This window comes from Trichechus manatus, unplaced genomic scaffold (assembly GCF_000243295.1).
Source record: "Trichechus manatus latirostris isolate Lorelei unplaced genomic scaffold, TriManLat1.0 scaffold00084, whole genome shotgun sequence".
Taxonomy (NCBI): domain Eukaryota; kingdom Metazoa; phylum Chordata; class Mammalia; order Sirenia; family Trichechidae; genus Trichechus; species Trichechus manatus.
Window position 1 is genome coordinate 5,061,979 of NW_004444020.1, and position 20,318 is coordinate 5,082,296.

Genomic DNA, 20,318 nt, shown 5'->3' on the forward strand with positions numbered 1-20,318 from the left:
GAGCCCAGGAGAGCCACCTGTGGGAGCCAGGGACACACCCATTGTGGCCCAGGCCCCTATCGCCTTCACAGGTGCCTGAACACATGGGGTAAACCCCTCCCTCCCCAGGGCCTGCCTCTCCCCCAGTTCCAGAGCTTTGTAAGGTCGAATTTCAAAGTCCACTGAGAAGTCCATTCCACCCCCTCTCTGAGAAGTGGCTCCTCAGACCCACTGATGACCACGTGGCTGGTGGTAACCCCAGGGTCGTGTAAGGGCACAAGTTGGGAGAAATTGGTGCCCTCACACCTTTTCTCTGGGACCTGTGCTGAGGACCACACACATGTACACACATGCACAAACACACACGCATGTACATGTGCTAGGGACACTTCACCCCCCTGGTCTCTGCTGAGAAATAAAGTGAATCTTTCAGATAGCTTGGCAGAAGGCACAGACGCTTTGAAAGCTCCTGGCCAGTGGTGCTGGGTGTGGGATGGTGCTCTGTCAGTACTGGTTGCTTCCAGTCTGAGCTGCCCTGACAGGGCTCTTCCAGGGGCAGGTGGAGATGAATGAGAACCTTTTTGCCAAGCTGTTCTTTGGTAGCCTCTGCCACAGGCACTGCCATTTTGTTTTGGATGCCAAGTCCTGGCAAACTTACAGTGGGCTGGCGTGGGCCAGGGAAGAGCAGAGGAAGAGAGGGCGCAGGAGCTCCTGGTTCAGGCCACCTCAGGAGATTAGGCTTGCATCTCATCTAACCCACACAATAGAAACCCCAATCCAGGGTGTGGCAAGATGCTGCCCAGGTGGCAGGAGGCAGGCTGGAGAGGGCTGGGGTGGAGGTGTGGCTATGGGGTGGCGGTTGTTCTCTTGACATTGGGCTGTGCAAGGATCCTGCATGGAGAGTGCCTTATCCAGTGGGGCCCACCACCTTCTGCAGAGTTGTGACAACAGTCCTTGAATGTTCCAAATTCTTCCATTTGTTTGGCTCCAATCTTGTGGGCAAGTAGGCTGGCTTAAGTCACGTTCTCTGGGATCCTAGCCTGGTTATTCATCAGCATGGCTGCTGAATCCCTGCACCTGCCCTGAAGATATTTCACCTACAGCTCATGGGGGCGGTAACTTTTCCTGTCCCATGCCCCATAGCCTTTTCTGGGTGCCATCTCTCTGACTGCCAGCCCCACACACTGATTAGGAGCCTAGGTGTGCTGACACGCTGCCCGTGGAGGCTCAGGGCAGGTACTTTGTTTCTGATAAGAGAACACCCTAGATTGAAAATGGTTTTCTCTTTTATGAATTGGAGCAATATGCTTTTCTGAGCACCAGGAAAGAGTGGTGGCACTATAGCAAGTGTGGGAGGTGGTGTCCAGGAACATGCCACACACATGAACACACTCCATGTATATCCAGGCAGAGGGCAGGCCTGGTGTGGGTCCCTCAGATGGCCCAGACAAGAACTCTGTGTGGTCTGGGGGGCGAGGAGGCCTGGAGGGAGGATAAAGCCACTCTTGGACAACCACTCCTACCATGGAGTAACCACAGCATGTGACCAAACAAAGCCTTAGGTCAGAGCTACCTGGGAAGGCTGCCCACCTGTCAGACCCTCCCAGCCTGTGAGAAATATTCCCTGTAAAGTGAAAAGAAAGCCAACCATGCCCTCGTTCCAACTCTCTCCTTGATGCAGCCTCAAAAAATTCCTGAGACTTGTCTTGATTCCTTGAAGGGATTATCCTGTGTACCATCCTGGTGTTGCCATGAGTCAGAATCGACTTCTGACTGGACGGCAATGGGTTCCATCCAAGCCTTGTAGATAAGGATCAGCCTGCCTTGACTGCAGGTACCCCACAGTCAGAAAATGGAATCATTCATCATGTACGAGCTGTGGCAGTGACTGAGCTGGCTGTTTATGGATATGCTCTGGCCGATGTTCTACAGCCAAGGAGCACAGGAGACAGGGCAAGGAATGAAGGGATAGTTCAGTGCCAAGAGTGGTCAGGGATGATGATGTGGGTGGCCCCCAGGTCTTCACCCCCTTCTCCTTCCCTCTCTCCCTCTCAGTGCAAGTCTCTTACCTATGCAGAGACACTACTTTTAATTATTATTATTTTTTATTAAAATACTGTTATACCCAGTGGAATGCAGCAGCAATCCTGGTATAGAGTGGCATAACAAAACAGCCAAGTTTACATTTTAAATATTTATGATAACTTAAACATACACAACATGGTCTTTGGCAGAAAATGTTCACAGCACAAAAAAATACTTTAAAAAGAAATACCAAATATTAATCCAAAATATATTAAGTTGTTGTGTTTTTTTCCTTTCACAATATTTTTTTGCCTTTTTTTCTCTTTTTTTGCTTTGTAAACAATGCACATGAACCAAATGTATTTTTCAGCTTTAAGGAAGGGTAGGGATTTTAAAAAATATGCAATTGTCCAGCAAATGCAAATGTTTAAAAAGGAAACTTGAGGAACCATGAGAATAAAACAACACATACAGAACCTAAAAAACAGTAAAGGAAAAACAAAAAACAGAGATTCAAGAAGAACAAAAAACAGTCAAGACAAACAGCTAAAACCCACCAATTGCTTCTGGGGCTAAGTTGGGAGGACTCTTTAAGACCAGAAGTCAAAGTCTGCTGCTGTTGGCAGGCTGCAGAGTGGGCGCTTCACACTAAGTCCAAAGTATCTGGCCCTGCTTCAGGGCATTAGGCTTGGGTAGCTTGAGGAGCCAGCCTCATGGGCGCCATTTTGTGATGGGGGCTCCATTCTGAGGAGTATTTGAGTCATATCTTGTAGCTCAATTAGTTTTCAACAGCATAGCTCCCTCTCCCAATCCCTCCAGGTGGGAACAAAGACACTTATGAGAACAAGAGAACTTCTCCAGTTTCCTCAGAGAGCACTGGTGTTGGGGAGGGTCACCCAAGCCCACACATGGGCATGGCAGATGTCCATGTGTGGTGGCTCATTTCATCTGGCTCAAGGTTCATAACCAAACCAACAGGATGCCTCAGGGACAGGAGCTGTGGAGCCATTTCAAGAGGCTGGCAATGGAGATCCCAAGGACATTTAATGCAGGGCTCAAGAGGGAGGAAAAGAAGACAGCCAGTATCCCATGAGTCAACCAGCATCAAAATCACGGCCAAGAACTTGAGGAGAAATAACTGGGAGGCCAGTCAGAAGTTATAGGGACTGTGGCAGCAAGGATAGGGGAACACATCCCAAGGGCACAAGATCTGAATCAGCACGCTTCCATCTTCTGTTCCACAAGAAAGGGAATTATATACAAACTGCACAGCGTCTCCTAGTCCATTTAAATGGCCCCTAACCCACACCAAGTGAGGGAGTGAGGCTGTGGCTTCTGCAGGAATAACGCCCTCAACAGTTCCCAAAAGATTCAAGTTTTGGTGATCTCAAAGAAGCAAAGAGGAGCTGAAGAGCAGATGAAGTTGGCTGGGATCACACTTAGCCAGAGGGAAACAAAATGGCTGACTTGATTACCAGAGTAGCCCACCTGTTGTCCAGGGGCAGCCATCCTTGGAACTCAGCCCTCCAAACCAACATAACCTTCCCTCCCCACCTGAGGGCCAACTGGGGGGCCAGAGAGGGTGCCCCTCCCTTCTAAGCTTCCAGTTGCTCCCCAGCAACAAGCCTTAGGCAGCAGGCCAAGGCTGAATCCTCATTCTCCATGGGCCAGGGAGGAATGTGGGGCTAAGAAGCAGGATTTTCTGGCATGCTGGTGTTCACAGCTCTCTTCCCCCACAGCACTCCTTCCTGAGCTCCTGGGACCAGATGGTTGATGGGAATGAGTGCCTGGCTGGGGAAAGTGGGGAAGCAGCAGTTGGGGGAGCTGCTGGAATGGCCAAGAGTGACAGATGCTGAGGAGGACAGGAAATGGTTCAGAGTCCCCGAGGCACCACCTCCTTCAGATCAGTATCTCCACCATGTCTGACAAGTCCTGGACTCTGGATATAGCTACAGAGTCTGGGGAGAGACAAGAACACAAGCACATGCCAACAAGTGTCACTAGTTGAGTTTGTAAAAATCCTGGCACATTTTTAAGATAAGCCCTTTAAACTCACCAACTTTTCCCACCTCAGCTGCCCAGGTCCCCAGGTCCCCCTAACTTGGCCAGCCAAGTACAATGGTCTGCTGCCCCTCAGCCTAGACTACCAACCTCCGATGTGGAAGACTCATTTGTTTATAACTTTGGACTGGTTGGAGGGCTTGGAGAGCCCTGAGGGAGGGAGGCTGCAGAATTCTTTTCATGCCTGTGGTTTTCTGAGCTCATGAGGCACAGGCAAATATGCAAAGGCTAATGTGAAAGGGGAGCAAAAAAATAAAACAAAATAAATATAAATGGCATCTTCTCAAATTTCTCCTTCCCGGGCTCTTTTTAAACAACATCTTCTAACCTGAGTACACCATCAGGATAACTAGCCAAGCTCCATTATTTTAGATATTTAGATTGGCATTTAAATGTTGTATGTAAGGAAGACTACGAAAGAGGAGATAAAGTGCTTCCCATCTGGTAGCTTGCTTTCTGAACTTTGGCTCTGTCTCTAATCAGGGTCCTCAATTCCTCCATTCATGCATCCAACTGGCCTTCACATGCATATTGAGGTGGTCAGATACCTTACTCACCCCTCAGCTATGCAGGGCTCCCTATGGAGCAGAAGGGGTCTGGGAAGAAAGGACCTTGGTGTCCCAGTTCACACCTCACCATGCCCTCCGCCTTGCCCTGCACAGAAGCCAGGGTGTGACACTTACCCAGTGAGGCTGTCCTCTGGCCACTGCTGCACCCCAGAAGGCTGTCGGGCTCCAGTGCCAGACACACAGAGGTGCTGTCTGGTGGGCCGTCAGTCTGGGTGCTCCCATCTTTGCTCCCATGTTTGGTATGGGTAGGGAGGGGGGCCGTGGCTATTGGCTCCTCTGCGGTGGCCCTGTCTGCTAGAGAGGCAGAAGGTTGATGGTTATTGATCCCCACAAGACGTGGCCCCAGTGAAGAACACCCTGAGTTAACTGTATGTATTGGGGACAGGATGTGGCGTTGGTCATTCTTGATTTGCAAGAACTTTGATTAAAGGCCAATCACTTACACATATTTTCAAATGTGAACAACTCTCTGACTGAATTGGTTTCCAAATGTTTTGAGTGGTGGAACCCTTCTTTGTAAATTAAATCCTAAAACCAGCAGGGTTCCTAGAATTTCTGTGGCATTTGCTTTTTAGAAGGAGGAATGGCGGGGGGTTGTCTAGAAGGTGCATCTGCATAGGAAGCTCTATTTTTGCTTAGATGGTGTGGCAAGGGGAGAGGGTGATGAAGTTTATGAAAATGGAGTGGCATCAACAGGTCCCCTCTTCACACCTGCAGGACAGTTGTGGGCTGTAGGGTCACTAAAACCAGAGTATAAGCTGGTTTGCCTGGGAGAGGGGTCAGGAAGTCCTGGTTCCCATGAGCCTCAGTTCTGAGAAGAAAGGTCTGGCAATTTGTGTTCAGACCTGAGAGAAACTGCCCCACTATGGTGCCCACCAGCCTCCTCTTACCTGTAGCCAGGCGGGCAGGGGCATCCACCGGCTGCTCACTAGAGGATAGCCCTTGCCAGACCTGGGTTCCTGTTGCTGCAGCTGCGAAGATGGACGGCACAGACTTAGCTGGCCGCAGGGAGCTCTGGATGGCCTTGCCAGGGTCTTTCCTAGAGCGTTGCTGAAGAACCTTGATCACTGCGTCCTTCTCCAGGATCTGGGCATGGAGTGCCTTTAATCTGAGGGATGAGACATCATCAGACTCCAGCAGGCAGGTAAGACCCAGCAGCTTCCACCCTTCTCAAGGAGAGTTGAAGAGAAAGCTCTCCTTACATCCAGGCTAGGCCCTCTTGCCCTTGCATCAAGGCCAGGAGTGGGCCTTCAGAATGTCATCACAGCTCTGGCATTGCATAGTCTCAGAGCCCAGGCTCTGAAAACCACAGGGCATGAGGTGCTGAGGCCCTTTTCACACTAGCAAAGACAGTTCATCAAGGGGTGGGTTTTAAACTCATTTGATAATGGCAACGGCGTAGCCCTGGTCCTGGAGGGCAATGCCCCAGAGCTGTCTGGCCATCAGTTAATGTGTTTGTGTGCCTTTGAATCAGAGTATATCAAATGGAAATCCCACAGGCACGCTGAGATTTTTTTTTTTTTTTTTTTTTGAGAAAATACTAACTGCTCCCAAGCCAGGAACCTAGTCTACATTTCTTCTGTGATAGTACACAGTGTGGACTCAGTAGGAAAGTCTTTCTGATTTACATGGGGGAAGGGTTAGGCAGGTAGGAGCCCAGAGCCTTGAACATCATCCAGCACCTCCTCAGCCAGTTTCCTGGGCTGACCATGGACTCGGTTGGTGTTACAGGAAAAAACATGTGTACACAGCTCCATAGTGTCAAACACTGGTCTGCTCAGAAGCAAGAGGGAATGCTGACCCGTTAGGGAGAGGGGTCCGTTTATCAGGGATTAAGGATAGGGAGTGGACATTGCCACGCCCTCCCCCCAGCCTAGGCACTCTGGCCTGGCCTGCAATGCCAAACCTGCTCTCCATCTCCTGGTGCCTGTGGCCACCGGCAAGCAGGCCCTCGTTGAAGCTGCTGCTGGGCGAGGGCTGGGGGGAGTGTCGGATGAGGGTGGTGTCACGCTGGGCAGCAGCTGTGGCAGCTGCATCCATAGCAAACTGCCTCATGGCCCGTTCCTCCAGGTATTTCTGCTCCCACTTGGTCATGTCAGCCTCCAGGGCCAGGATCTGCTCCTCCTTCTCCCGCAGTTGCTCTGACAGCCTCAGGGCGCTGAGCTCTGGGGCCCCACCACTGCCACTGCTGAGGGTCCCCACCTGTCTCTGCAGAGCAAGGAGCACTGGTCAAGGGTGGAGGCTGTGTTGTGGCGGCCCCGGTCCTCACCCACATGTGAGGACTCCTACTTATACATATGTTTGTTCAGTGACAACACTCATTCCCCCTCATTCCACTTGCACCCAGAGACACAGGGGATGACATGGGGTCCCCACACCCTGCCCTGAATCCTATGGCTAAGGGTAAAGGAACAATCAGGTCTGCCTTTGCATTAAAAAAAACCCAAACCCATTGCTGTCATGTTGATTTCAACTCATGATGACTCCATGTGTTACAGAGTAGAACTGCTCCATAGGGTTTGTTGGCTGTAATCTTTACAGAAGCAGTCTGCTAGGCCTTTCTTCCATGGTACTTCTCGGCAGGTTTGAGCCTCTAACCTTTAGGTTGAGTGCAAATTGTTTGCACTACCCAAGGACCTTTGCATAGGTGACCGTATAAATTGTCCTCCAAGCTGAGAAAGTACCAGGCAAACCAGGAGACTGGCCACCCTACCTGTGTGGGAAGGCAGTGGAGACAGAACTCTTTCTGATTTGCAAACAGCAAGAACTGTTTACACAGAAGTCCCAAGTGAGGATAAAGATTCAGGACTGGGGGAACATCTTCCCTCCTAATCTTGGGGAGACTTATAGAGTTGGCTAATCTTCTAGATCAAGTTTCTATTGAATTTCAACCTGGCATCAGTATACCTGACCTATTTTCTCTAGAGACTAAGGACTCCACCCCTGCTTCTGATTGAGGACAGAAGCTCAAGTCTTGAGTCCCCTGAGGCTGGACACAAGCCAAGAGGCAGAGTCTCTGTTAAGACTGGTGGGTGGGAGGGGCCTTGCAGCAAGGGTGAAACAGAAATAAATCACCCTTGCTTTCCAAGGGGGCTGTGGCCTGGATCTGAGCAGGGGCTTCCAGGGGCCTTGGAATTGGCTTCCAACTCTTGAACCCAAGAAGAGGACGGGAACTGACATCCTCAGACACTGCTCCTAGCTCTGCTACCTCCACAGCTTCCTGGCTCACCTGCTGTGCACGCAGAGCCTTGAGTTCCTGCTCCAGTCGCGTCCGCAGACGTAGCTCCAGCTGCTCACGCTTCTCGCAGGCAGCTTGCAGCTGCCCAAGTGCCTGCTGCAGCCGCTCCACCTTCTCCACGTAGGCCTGCTTCTTGCGGAGTTCCTCCTCAGCTCGTGCTGCCCGGCCCTGTGCACTGCTCAGGGCCTGCTCCAGCAGCTCGGCACGCCGCCGCTGGTCCTCAATGGCCCCGCGCAGCAGTGCCATCTCCCGCTCCAGCTTCTCCTGCTCCTGCTGCTGCTCGTAACCTGCAGGGAGAAAGAGCAGGTCGGTCATCCTCCGAGCAATAACAGTTACAGTGACCACCTGGCTGGCCTCACTGAGCACCCACCATGTGCCGAGTGTGATTGCATCTCATTCTGTCAGTAACCCTAGGAGTTAGGTATCATTATTAACCTCATTTTACAGAAGAGGAAACGAGGCTCACATTAAGTCACAAGTAAATGGCAGAGCCTGACTCCAGGGACCTTGCTGTAACAATGGGGCTACTCTGGCTCTCTACTGGGACATGGACCTGCCACGGGACAGCCTCAAACACCATCTGTTTTTGCCAGGTCTCACCATCTCAAAACCAGGTTCACAATTTCCCTTGAGCCTCATGATGACACTAGAGAATGTGCAGGTAGGAACTGTGATGCTCATTTACAGATGAGAAAATGGAGGGTGAGACAGACTGACATGGTCATCGTTCAAGTGGAAGAATGAAGGAAGGGGAAGACAGGCATCATTTGCTGAACCATGAGCTACACATTTACACATCTTACTTCATGGAGTCCTCCAGTAACAGCCCCTCAAGGTAGGATTTGTGATCCCCACCTTACAGAGGAGGACACAGGAGGTGAATGATGATGCCAGAGTGGGAACCCAGGCTGCCTGGCTCCAAAGGCCCAGGCTGCTGCTGGCTATGGTGCGAGGTTCTCGCACCCAGAAGTTTCCTAAGGTGGACCTCAGGGTTCATTCTGCAGGCCCCAGCCTCCCCTGTTTAGTGCCACATTTCCTTCTTATTTATCTAGTGCTGCTATAACAGAAATACCACAAATGGATGGCTTTAACAGGGACCTCATGCCACCGAAAAAGAAGAGCTGGGAGTGAGCACATCCTTTGAACTGGGTTCCCTGTGCTGAGAAACTTCTAGACCCAGGGAAAGATTGATGACAAGGACATTCCTCCAGAGCTGACAGAGAGAAAAAGCTTCCCCTGGAGCTGGGGCCCTGAATTCAGACTTCTAGCCTCCTAAACTGTGAGAGAATACATTTCTGTTTGTTAAAGCTAACCACTTGTGGTATTTCTGTTATAGCAGCACTAGATGACTAAGACAGAATTTGGTAACAGGAGAGTGGGGTACTGCTCTAACAGATACCTACAATGTGGAAGTGGTTTTGGAATTGAGTAATGGATAGAGGTTGAGTTTTAAAGTTCCTTACAGTAAAAGTCTAGATTGTCTTGAAGAGACTGTTGATGGAATTATGGACATCAAAGACAATTCTGGTGAGGACTCAGAAGCAAGTGAGGAGCGTTATAACACCAGAGCCAACAAAGAGAGAAAGCCTTCCCCTGGAGATGGCTCCTTGAATTCAGACTTCTAGCCTCCTAAACTGTGAGAGAATAAATTCCTCTTGGTTAAAGTAACCCACTTGTGGTATTTCTGTTACAGCAGCACTAGAAAACTAAGACACTTTCCATGGTCTGGGAGATCAGTGAGACGCAGGCAACCAGGCAGGTGGTGATAAAGAAATGCAAACTTGGCAGTCCAGTGAAAAAGGTTATGGTTCAAAGATTTGTTTGACTATCTCAGGTTCCAGCTCAACCGACTTTTAAATCATCTTGTTAATTGCCCAGGGCACTCTGCTCAGAAAACTTCTCTATACAGCCGGGCCAAACAAGGCCCAAGCCAGACTACCAAGTCCTCCGGTTGATGCTCTAGGCTTACACCTGTCCCTTGGGAGTTTCAGGCTGCTTTCCCGACCTCCACTGACAAGTGTGTCAGCTCCCCACCCTGCTGCAGGGCCTGCCTGATCAACCCAAAGGAACTGTCTCTAGAGCAGCACTACCCAGTGGGATTTGCTGCTATAACAGAAATGCTCCATACTGTGCCATCCAATGCAGTTGCCACTAGGCACATGTGATCACTGAGCCTTTGAAGTGTGGCTAGTGAGACTGACTGAGGAACTAAAATTTTAAATTTTAATCTTTGGGCCACATGTGGCTAAGTGACTATAGGATAGTGTGTCTCTAAGTCTCCAAGTTCTGGAATAGAAGAGAAAGTTTGGGACCCTGGGATGCAGAAGAGGGGGATCATTTACTCAGGGCCCAGGACAGGAGAGAGAGGACTTAGGCAACTCAGGTCGTTCTGGATTTTTAAAGGCTAGACCTAGGCTGGCTTAGTTCTCTGGCATGGAGGGAAAAGGTGGGAAGCCCAATAATATCGAAAAGGAAATGGACTCAGAGTTTGGATTCAGAGATGATGACCTCCCCTCCTGTGTGGGCTCAAGGAACACTATAGCTTACAGAGTCTGCTCACAGCCTGCATCTCATCCCAGCCTCTGGAAGGTAGAAGGGTGGGGATTATTGCTGTCCCACCTCACAGCCAGTGGCCCTGAAGCTCAAGGAGAAGAAACGTGCCCATGGGGACAGAGCTAGCAGAGCCAGAACGGGACTCAAGGCAGGTCCCCAGAGACGGCAGGGCCTTCCCAGAGGTGGCAGTGCTGGGGCCTGTATGGCTTGCCAAGATGGCACTGGTGATAATGGCCACACTTCGTTGCCAGTGCTGACCGACCCCTAGAAAAAAGTGAGGTCTACTGGAATCTTCTTCCTGAGAATCCCGCAATTCCCTGGCAGCCCTTCGAAATGTCTGTAAAGGAGCAAGTAACAGGGGCTTGGGTTTCCTCAGCTCTTGTTGGGGGCGGAGGTGCCTGTGGACCCAGTATTCTGCTTCCAGCAGCTTCCTGCCACCTTCCACAACCACAGCATGTCCTCTGAGGCCTTGGCTGGAGCTGGGAGGCTCCGGGTCATCCCCTGTTACCAGGACCCTGATAAAACCATGGACCTGTGGATCTTGGGAGGAAAGGTCCTCAGCCAAAAAAAAAAGCTCCTGGGCTGGAGTGGGAGAGGAAGCCGTGAGAGCGGGGAAGGGGACCATGGGCAGGTGGGAGGCAGGAAGAGGTGGAGGGGGCAGGGGGCACGCTGGCTCACTTTTTTTTTTTTCCTGTATTTTAAATAAATTTTATTTTATTATTATTATTTTATTTTTATTGTGCATTAGGTGAAAGTTTACAGAGCAAATTAGACTTTCAGGACCTTGCCCCTTGAGAAAGTAAGGTCCCCCATGGCTGCTTCTCTTTTTCCCTTTGTGTTCACTGTCTTTCCCCCTGAAGCCAGGGGCGAAGGGCGCAGTGGGAGCGGCGGGAGGGCAGCCAGGACGGAACAGCCGAACAGCCACGGCTCTGGAATGCCAGGCATCCAGGTCACCCGCATGGCTGCAAGATTAAGGCCCCAGCCAGGAGCCAAGAACAGCCTGGCGCTCGCTCCCCGGGGAGCGGAAACGCCTCCAACCCGCCTCCCCCCTCCTCTCCTGGGCAGGCTCCCAGAAACCCGCCCCATACCTTCCTTTCTCTGCAGAACCAGGCCCTAAAAGTCCGCCCTCCTCCATAGAACACTCTCCTGAAGACCCTAAGCCATGCCCACCTCACTACACCCACCCAGTATAGCCTAGACTACTTCTTACAGTGTTGTTGTTGCTGGGTACTGTCGAGTCAATTCTGACTCAAAGACCCCATGTGACAGAGTAGAGCTGCCCCACAGTGTTTCCTAGGCTGTAATCTTTAGGGAGCTGATTGCCAGGTCCTTCTCTTGCAAAACGGCTGGGTGGGTTCCAACCGCCAACCTTTCAGTTAGCAGTCCAGTGCTTAACCAGTGGGCCACCAGGGCTTCCCCAGTCAGCTCCTTTGATCTGTGCTGTGTCCCCCCATTACCTGCCCTGGGTTTGGAGCCCCCCATTCAGAGAAGGCCCTGTCCAGGGCCCTGAGCCCTCCTTGAAGGAGGAAGGTGGTACCCCAGGCAGAGTTCAGTCCTCAAGTCCTCCAGTCACTCCTCCAATTCCAACTAGACACCCCCACTATCCGTGACTGTCACAGCAGATTTCCTTGACCCTCTCCTTTCTCAAAGCCACCCTCACCAGACACTGACCACCCCAACTCTACTTTACTGAATATACCTCAAATATCACTACAGCACGCAGTAGTAATAACTAACTGCTTCTCTGTCTCTTCTGATTATTAAAGTTCCTCCTGCTTCCTTTGGCTCCCTCACCCCAGCTCTATGCAAGCCATTCAGCTCCTTCTTCATCTCTTGTGGCCTGCCCTCCACCCCTGCCATCCCTACAGAGCCTCTCTCTCAGGCCACTGGGAGCTTCCTAACCACTGGCCTCCATAGACTTGTGTTTGAAGAACTCTGCCCCTTTTTCAAACTCATCCCCTTTCCCTCGACCTCCCTGCATGGTAGCTTTCTGAGCCTGCTCCCACCCTTAGCTCTATACACGCCAGATGCATAGCATAGTTCTGCTAAATGAACAAATGAATGAATGGAGTAGTCAATGAGCTCATCCACTCCTCAAGGTGGAGGGGGCAGGGGGCTGCTTCTTCAGACTGGACTTCTTGGTTAAGCTCCAGGAACCTATTTTTGGTTGTCTACAGGCATCTCCACTTGGTCACCTTGCTATGGACCCAGTTCTACTATGCTCCCCAGCTTCTCACATTTCTGTTGAGTGCCCCCAAACTTTCTGTTCCCTATAACTCCCTGGGAAACTTGGACTCATCTTTTCCTTCACCTCACCTGTCTCCAAGCCTATCCTTGATCTTGCCCACTCCACTTCTGCTTCTCAATTACACTGTGATTCCAACTAATCACGCTGATGGTCAGCATCACACAGCTCAGCAAATTACTGCTCCCCCGCTGTCTCTCCTGTATCAACTGATCTCCCCAATTATCACAGAAGCAGATCTTATTCTTCTCTGGAAGCCAACATCTTCTCCCAGTCCAGTCCAGTACAGGGCACATCGTAAGCATTCAGAAAACCTGTGCTTAAAAGCACTGCTTTGGCAAGAGAGAGGGACAATCTTCCCTATCCAGAGGGGCCGCTGTGGTGCCCCGACTCGCACACCCACCAGGCTTCTGAGTGGGACCCATACTCACTCTGAGCAAGCAGCTTGGCCACCATGTCCTGACTGCCTGCCTGGGCCTCCTGTGTCTTGCTTGCCAGGCGGCGGTTTGCAGATTCCAATCTCTCTGTTCTCAATGAAAGGAAGATGTTTTAGTGTCAGGGAAGCGACCTGCCTGGGTTTTCTCTGGGGTCCTGTCTGTGGGGCTGCACCCTCTAAGCTGGCGCTGGGCTCAGAGGGAAGCACCGGGGCTCAGCTTGGGACTGAGTAAGGAGGGAGCATTGTCCATCAAGGGCCACCATCTGGACCACATCAGCAGGAGCTCCAAGAGGGGCTCCAAGGTCCAGAACACAAAGAGTCTGTCTGGTCCCCTCTGAGTCAATTTGCACTTACTTTTGCAGACGACAGAGATTCTGAATTTTCCCTGGGAAAAGAGGAACGAAGCCCTTTGCAGACACCCCTCCTGCCACTTGGGTTACTGCTCTTACCTCTAAGATCCCGGTTGAAGTCCTGCAGCCTCCTCATCTCACTGTCCATCTTGTTCCGCATGGTCTTCTCCAGGGCCTCACGCTTGGAGGAGGCTCTTGTCAGGCTCTCGTGGGCCTCAGAGAGCTGCTGGATTTCGCTTTCCAGCTGCAAGAGGCAGACAGCAGAACTGAAAGAAGAGCTCCCTGGGGGAGTATGCAGCAACTAAGGCCCTCCCCAGTGGCTCAGGCTGACCTGGCACTCTCCATCAGAAATGGGGAGATATGAGAGTATAGAAAGCAGGTGCAAAAACTCCAGGTCTATAGGGGGATGGTCAGCTTGTGGCCTCCTGAGTTAAACTAGATTGCTGAGCCCAGCAAGCAAGGGCCACAAGTACCGCATATTGACTAGACCCAGTGCCTCCAGGGTGACAAAAGACAGCTTTCCTGTGCCCAGCATCCAGAAAGAAGCATTTTACTTCCGTCCAGCCTCTGCTGAGAAATCGGATCACAGTGTGCAGAAGTGGTCACAAAAAGACTCCAGCCATGTTCTGAGGGATCTGATCCACTCTGGATACTACTAGAGAGCCAGACGAAGGCCAGAGGCTGCCTACTAAGGCTGAACCTTGATACACAACCGGTAAGCCTTCGCTGGACCGGGCAGTGTTTTGTTCTGTTGTAGATAGGGTTGCTGTGAATCAGAACTAACTCAACAGCACCTAACAACAAGAAACCTTCGCTAAAGAGGGGGTCACCAGACCCCAGTCTGAGCCCCCCTCAGCCTGGAGTATTTGCTCCTCCAGCCATTACCATCCACCCCAGACGCCAGCCTGGCCCTAGCTGTCCCTCCTACTTGGCTGCCAGCAGTTTCCACACGTGCTCCTAGCTGGCTCTGCAATTCCAACAAGTCCCTCGTTTTTTTTTTTCCAAGAGGAGGGGCTGGCTTTCTCTTTGGCTAGGGCTGTGCTGGAACAGACTTGCTGTTGTGTGGGGGACACAATGGGCCCTCTGTGGGAGGTGTCCGCAGGAGGGGGTGTGTGCAGGGCAAGGGTGCGAGCATGCAGGGAGCTGGTGAATGGGCTCTTTCTAACTACCACTGGCCAGCAACTGCTCATGCTCCAGGCCTGCTCTGCTGGCTTCCCGGCTGCTCTTCAGCTGTCTGGAGGGTGCATGAGGGGAAGGAGGGCGGGCGGGGAGGACAGAGGGACGTGTAAAAGCTCAGCCAGACACAAGTTTTCAGGCTCCTCTGTCTGCCCTTGCACTACCCGCTCCCCAGTCAGCCCCTTAGGGTTCCTTCTTGCCCCCTGCCCCGCTGAGCCCCAGCAGGGTGTACCTTCTCAATGCAGCCAGACTTCTCCACCAAGCTCCCCAGCTCCCTCTGCAGCCTCTCATTGTCTCTCTGTAGTCTGGCATTCTCCCTCAGCACAGTCTCCATCTGGGCCAGGTGGGCACTGCCTGAGGTGGCTGAGGAGCCCTGGGCACTTGCTGACCCTTCCACTCCAGGTGGACTGAGGGAACTCAGGGGTCCATGGCCAAGAGCAGCTGGGTGTGGGGGAGGGGGGTGTTCTTGGGGCTGCTGCATGTACTGGTACTGCTGCTGCTGCTGCTGCTGGTGAAGGAATACAGGGGGCACCTGGGCCTGCAGGATCCTAGAAAACAGAAGAGACAGTGGTCAGAGGCTGCACAGATGCCCACGGCTTCTAGCTCAGAGTGTCCCCGAGTTGGCAGGCTGGGGAGACAAGCAGACTCAGTTTCCTCACAGTGCTAGGTAGCAAGCCATGGGGAAGACCTTTTACCCAAGATCCTCAAGGGCTAGAGGGCAGTGCTGGAGGGCATTAATGCCAAGATGCTTGTCTCATGCCCAGTGTCACCGTGGCCAAGGCCTTGGGATTGGCCTGCACAGCCCTGAGCTTCTGAAGCAACCGGTGCTGAATAAAGCATGGTAAAAAATGCCCACTTGATGTTTCCATTCATTGGATGGGAGGTTCATTTTGGGTCTGGAAGCTACGTCAGTCATTTCTGAGTTCATAGCTTCCAGGCCCCTGGACTACTCGATGGCTGGGCCCCAGCAGTTACCCTGTGTCTGTCACAAGTTGCCAGTTTCAGTGCTTGTCAGCATAGCATGCTCAAGTTTTCTCCCTCCTATTTTGGGTCCTGCTACCCCTTCAGATACATTTTTAGAAGACTCTGGTTAAGGTTAGCATGGCAAGCCACATGCTGGAGTAAGAGTCTGAGCTCTGGAGTCTGATAAATATGAATTCAAATCCTGGCTCCAGCTACTTAAGCTTGGGCAGGTGCCTTGGCCCCACAGAGTCGGCATCCTCTATAAATCATGAGGGTAAGTCTCCAGCCCCAGAGGTGCGTGCAAGGGCTACATATAGCCTGGCAGAGTGCTGGGCATAGAATAGGCACTCCAATCATGGTGGCCCCACCCTCCACCTCTCCTAGTGGTGACCTCAGTTTACTCTCAGTTTAAAAAATAAATGTTACCCAAATACTGGATTGTTTTGGAATTAGGGGCTGCCTCTGGATACTGCAGTACCCTGAGTTTAGGGGACAATGTTCTACTGGCTTCTAGAACTGGTGTAACATCACCCTCAAGGCCCACTGTCATAGGAAGGAGCAAAGGGCAAGAAGTCTGGGGAGTCAGAGGGTCTTTCTGAGGCTGAGTAAAAGAACAAACTGCCCCAGCTTCATAAAGAATTTCTAAGATCCAGAAACTCCACAAAAATTTAATTCCACTTCTGAGTCCATCACCTCAGCCACCATGGCCACCTCCCCCTCCCATCTCCACAGCTCATGGCTTCCCTGCTCCTCTTACAGCCCTAGGATAAAACAAGAGAAGGCCCTGCCTCCAGCTCCCAACAAATAATCCTCACCTGACCAGCCAAAAGGAGAGGCTAAGCAGATGTATTTCTCTTACTACCTAAAGCTGGGCCTCCAGTCAGGGCTGGACAGAGGGTCCTCACCGGAATGTCCAAACTCTCCCTTTACTGCTAAATGTAGCCATTCTTGGGGTTGCCTCAAGGACTTGCTCCCCCCTGCACAGGACCAAGCAGACACAGCTGGCATTCTTTGGGGATGACCTAGCTCAAGAAAGAATAGAGTCTCCTTTCCCTTCACACTTGCTTTCCCTTCTCCTTGTCCTCCCCCTCCCTCTCTTTTTGTTCTCCTGAAAACAGTCTACTTCCTTTCCACGATATTATCTTTTCCTGACAGGGTTCAATAAAGCTGATCCAAAAGAAGAAACCACAACTCAGCTTCCGAAACCCTTCCCGACAGAGCCCTGAGAAGGGAGATAAGGTGGGGAGTCTGGGGGGTGGAGGGTGGAGGAAAACCATGAGCTCCAACCTCTGGTTCCTCCATTCCAACACCATTGCATCACTCATTTCTCGAGAGCAAGGAAAGGCCCAGTGGTGGGAAAGTGGGTGACTAAATGACGACTCAGCAGGGATGAAGAGACTTTGACCTTGGGCCACAAGAGGAAGGGGGTCTGCAAATCATCAGGCCCCTCTGGTGCAGTTTCCTGGATCCCTGTAGGGGTTGCTCCAGCATGATGGACCTTGTGTCAGCTCCTCTGGAGAAGGTACCTGGGCCAGTGAGAAGCCTGAGCACAGCCTCATTTCTAGGAACCCACATTTTTGCAAACTATCTGAGCTTCCTGCCTCCTCCCTGGTTTCCCTGCTTCTGTTCTTGCCCCTTATAATCCATTCTCTACATGCAACCAGAGGGACCTTTTTATAAAGGTAAAGCAAATCACATCCTCCAACAGCTTCCCTTCACACTCAGAATCAAACCTGGAGTCCCTTCTCTGGCCCAGCAGTGTCCACAGAAAAGGTGCTCACTTGGACGCAGAATCCTCTCCTATAAAAGGCTCCAGGCACATGAGGCATGGAAAACAGTGGAAGGAAATGGTGGAGCGACAGGGCAGCTGCTGCCCTGGTATAGAATGGGGAGAGGTCTCTAAGGAAGCCATTTGCTCCTTCCTGCCTCCAGTTAGGAATGCCTTCCAATAATCACAGAAAGCAAGCTGTCTACCATTTTCTTAAAAACCTCCAGGGAAGGAGGCCCTACTACTTGGAAACAGTTTGGCAATGATTCCCAACCCTTATCCCTAGGAAGTTCCTCTGAAATCTAACCTTTAACCCCCTGCTGTAATTCATGTCCTTTGGGAGCTCTAGTTACTTGAATGCTATGCATACCAAGCTAAGCAGACAATAATGCCTCTCTGAAGGCAAGGGATGTCATTAACTTGTTGTGCTCAGGCTTCTTAACATGTTGTGTGACCTTGGCTGAGTCCCTCTCTCCTCCAGGCATCAGCTCCTGGCTATGCAGAAGGAGGAGGTTAGATCAGGCATCCTCTAGGGCTGGTGGGGGTGGAGTGGGATCTTGCCAGCCCTGACACAAGGTGTGAACCTGAGGCTCTCCGCCCTTGGAGAGCCACCCTGGAAGACAGCCAAGAGTTGGTGCTGAAAGACCAAGGTAGGGGGCAGTTACCTGAGTTCAGCATGCTGGAAGTGTGGGTTGCCGCGGGTGCGGTGTCGCGGGTCAGGGACGGCAGTGATGGTCTCATGAGCTAGTACAACATGTGGGTACTGAGGTGGGGGTCCGCGGGTCTCTGGGCCCTCGGCAGGGTGGCCCCTGGGTGGGGGACCCTGCTGGCTGCGGGCCAGCTGCGGGAAGCTGTGGGAGGAGCTCATGTGGGTAGGGGCACGGGCGCCGTTCCTCTCCAGGGACAGCTGCAGAAGCCGCTCACTCAGGGAGCGTACATGCCCGTGCCTCAGCTCCCGGAGGGCCTCATCCTGCCGCTGACTGCCTCCCGGGGCCCTGCGTGGCTCCCGGTCCCCGAAGTGTGGCCGGGGCCCCACCTGCTGGGCTGCATAGTACTGAGAGTGGGCTTTGGCCTCCTCATAGGTGGGCAGCTCCTCGCCCTTGTTGGGCTGTGGGCACAGCCGGTACAGGGTGTTCTCTGCCAGATGGGCCTCGCTACCCTGGTGCTCCTGGCCCTGGGGCTCTTGCCGTGTGGCCTGCTGTAGCACCTGACTGTCCTCAGGTGCCGGGATCTCCAGGGAGGCTTGGGGGCTCCCTGTGCCCCCAGCCCCACCCCGCAGGGCCTGCTGCTGGATGGCCAACAGCGTGCGTGTCTCAGTCAGGTTGCCATAGCGCAGCTGCTCCTGGATGAGGCGGTGCAGGACTGTCCCCGAGGAGTCTTCCAGCGTCCTCATGCTTCCTTGGCTTGTACACACCTGCCTGGACAATGGCCAGCAGCACCTGGGCCCAGAACACCTGGGAGGAGAGAGACAACAATGAGTGGAGGCACATGGGGAAGGGGAGAACTTTCCATTACAGCCTGGTCCAAGCATAATGGTAAAAAGCAAGGCTTTGTGTGTACGTGTGTGGGGCGGGGGGCAGGGGGAGGTCATCCAAGCCTGGGTCTGAGTGCCAATGCTGCCCCCTACTCATTTAGGCAAGTTATCTGATCTCTGAGCCTCAGTTTCTTCATCTCAAAAATGGAATGAATAATACCTGCCTCATAAAGAGGCAATGGCTGTTGAGCTCCTGGTGTGCTGTAAATGCTTGGCAAATGATAACCATTATGATGATATTCATGGAGACTTACTATACCTAGAGAAAGACAACAGGAACCCAGAAATTCATCAACCAGGAACCACAGCCCCTGCTGCAGATGGCCATCCATCAAACAGCCTGATGAGTGATTCAAGGGCAGGCCCATGGGGACCAGCTCAGATCTAGCCAGATCTACCCCGAAAGAAGCATGCTTGAGCCCCGGCTTTGGCACAGCTAACCCACTACCCTTTACCCCCTGAGCCTGCTACCCACTCCCCTCACTCTCCCCTGAACCAGTGAGCTCCCTGGAGGGCAGACCCCAGGCTCTGCTTAATCAAGGGATGTTGACAGCATGAAACCAGGGCTCCCTGTCATCGGATGACCTTGGCAGTCACTCGGCAAATGAACAGGAAGGAGAAAATGCATCTAGAGTGGTGGGTAAGGGACAAAAGAAGGGAGGCTGCAATAGGACAATGTTGTGTGAGTTGAGGCAAAAAGATCCTACCCGTCAGGGTGAGTGGATTAGCCATATAGTCTCCGAGTGCTGACAGTAACTGCATGGGTACTCCAGGAAAATGAAAGGATGGGCATGATGCCTTTGGCCTTATGATAACCTCTCCCCTTCTTCGCCCCACCTTGCTATTTGGAAAAACCCCTGCTGGCCCTCTAGGCACATAGGAGATGGGCACTCAGCATCGTTTGTAACATCAGTAACACCCACTTGAGCCAACTGGAGGAGCTGAGGGGAGAATTGGGAGGTCTTGGGTTGCAGGGACCTGGGGGCTGTGAGCCTAAAGTGCAGGGAGATGAGTATCCAAAGAAGGTGTTCTTCCCTTCTAAGACTGGGCTTCCACAGGCTCTTGCCCTGGAGGGCTGCCCACCCGCCCGGCCTTCTTTCCACAGCCTCCTTCAACACAAACCTCCAGGATTCAGGGAAAACCAAACAAAACTCACACCTCCACAGGTCCTGTGGGGGGGCGGGAGGGTAGGAGAAATTCAGCCCTCCTCTGGCACAAAAACTAGCCCCAGGGTCTTGGCATGTGGGCAGAACAGCCATTCCCAGTCCACTCTCTCCTCCCCAGGACTCCACCAATCCAGAGGGGGAGTGAATCAGGAGGGCACCCCTGTACTCAACCTTTCTGGTACCCAATCCGTGTCCCCCCAACCCCAACACACACACACACACATACACACACACACACACACACACACACACACA

General features: G+C 52.2%; 1 protein-coding gene across 3 annotated transcripts in view; it reads right to left on the reverse strand.

Moving 5' to 3' along the window:
* Positions 1-1,972: 1,972 nt before the first annotated feature.
* AMOTL2 (angiomotin like 2) overlaps positions 1,973-20,318 on the reverse strand; it is a 19,899-nt gene continuing 1,553 nt past the window's right edge. Inside the window, exons 2-10 of one of the 3 annotated variants that reach the window (XM_004381415.2) lie at positions 18,029-18,817; positions 14,865-15,180; positions 13,556-13,700; positions 13,102-13,194; positions 7,864-8,159; positions 6,541-6,842; positions 5,525-5,742; positions 4,749-4,928; positions 1,973-3,962 (exon numbers count right to left, since the gene is read on the reverse strand). In XM_004381415.2, the coding sequence (XP_004381472.1) occupies positions 3,904-3,962; positions 4,749-4,928; positions 5,525-5,742; positions 6,541-6,842; positions 7,864-8,159; positions 13,102-13,194; positions 13,556-13,700; positions 14,865-15,180; positions 18,029-18,756 (2,337 nt within the window). In that variant the 5' untranslated portion in view covers positions 18,757-18,817 and the 3' untranslated portion in view covers positions 1,973-3,903. The remainder of the gene's footprint in view (positions 3,963-4,748; positions 4,929-5,524; positions 5,743-6,540; positions 6,843-7,863; positions 8,160-13,101; positions 13,195-13,555; positions 13,701-14,864; positions 15,181-18,028; positions 18,818-20,318) is intronic. The other 2 variants (XM_012556990.1, XM_012556991.1) reach the window with 2 other exon arrangements.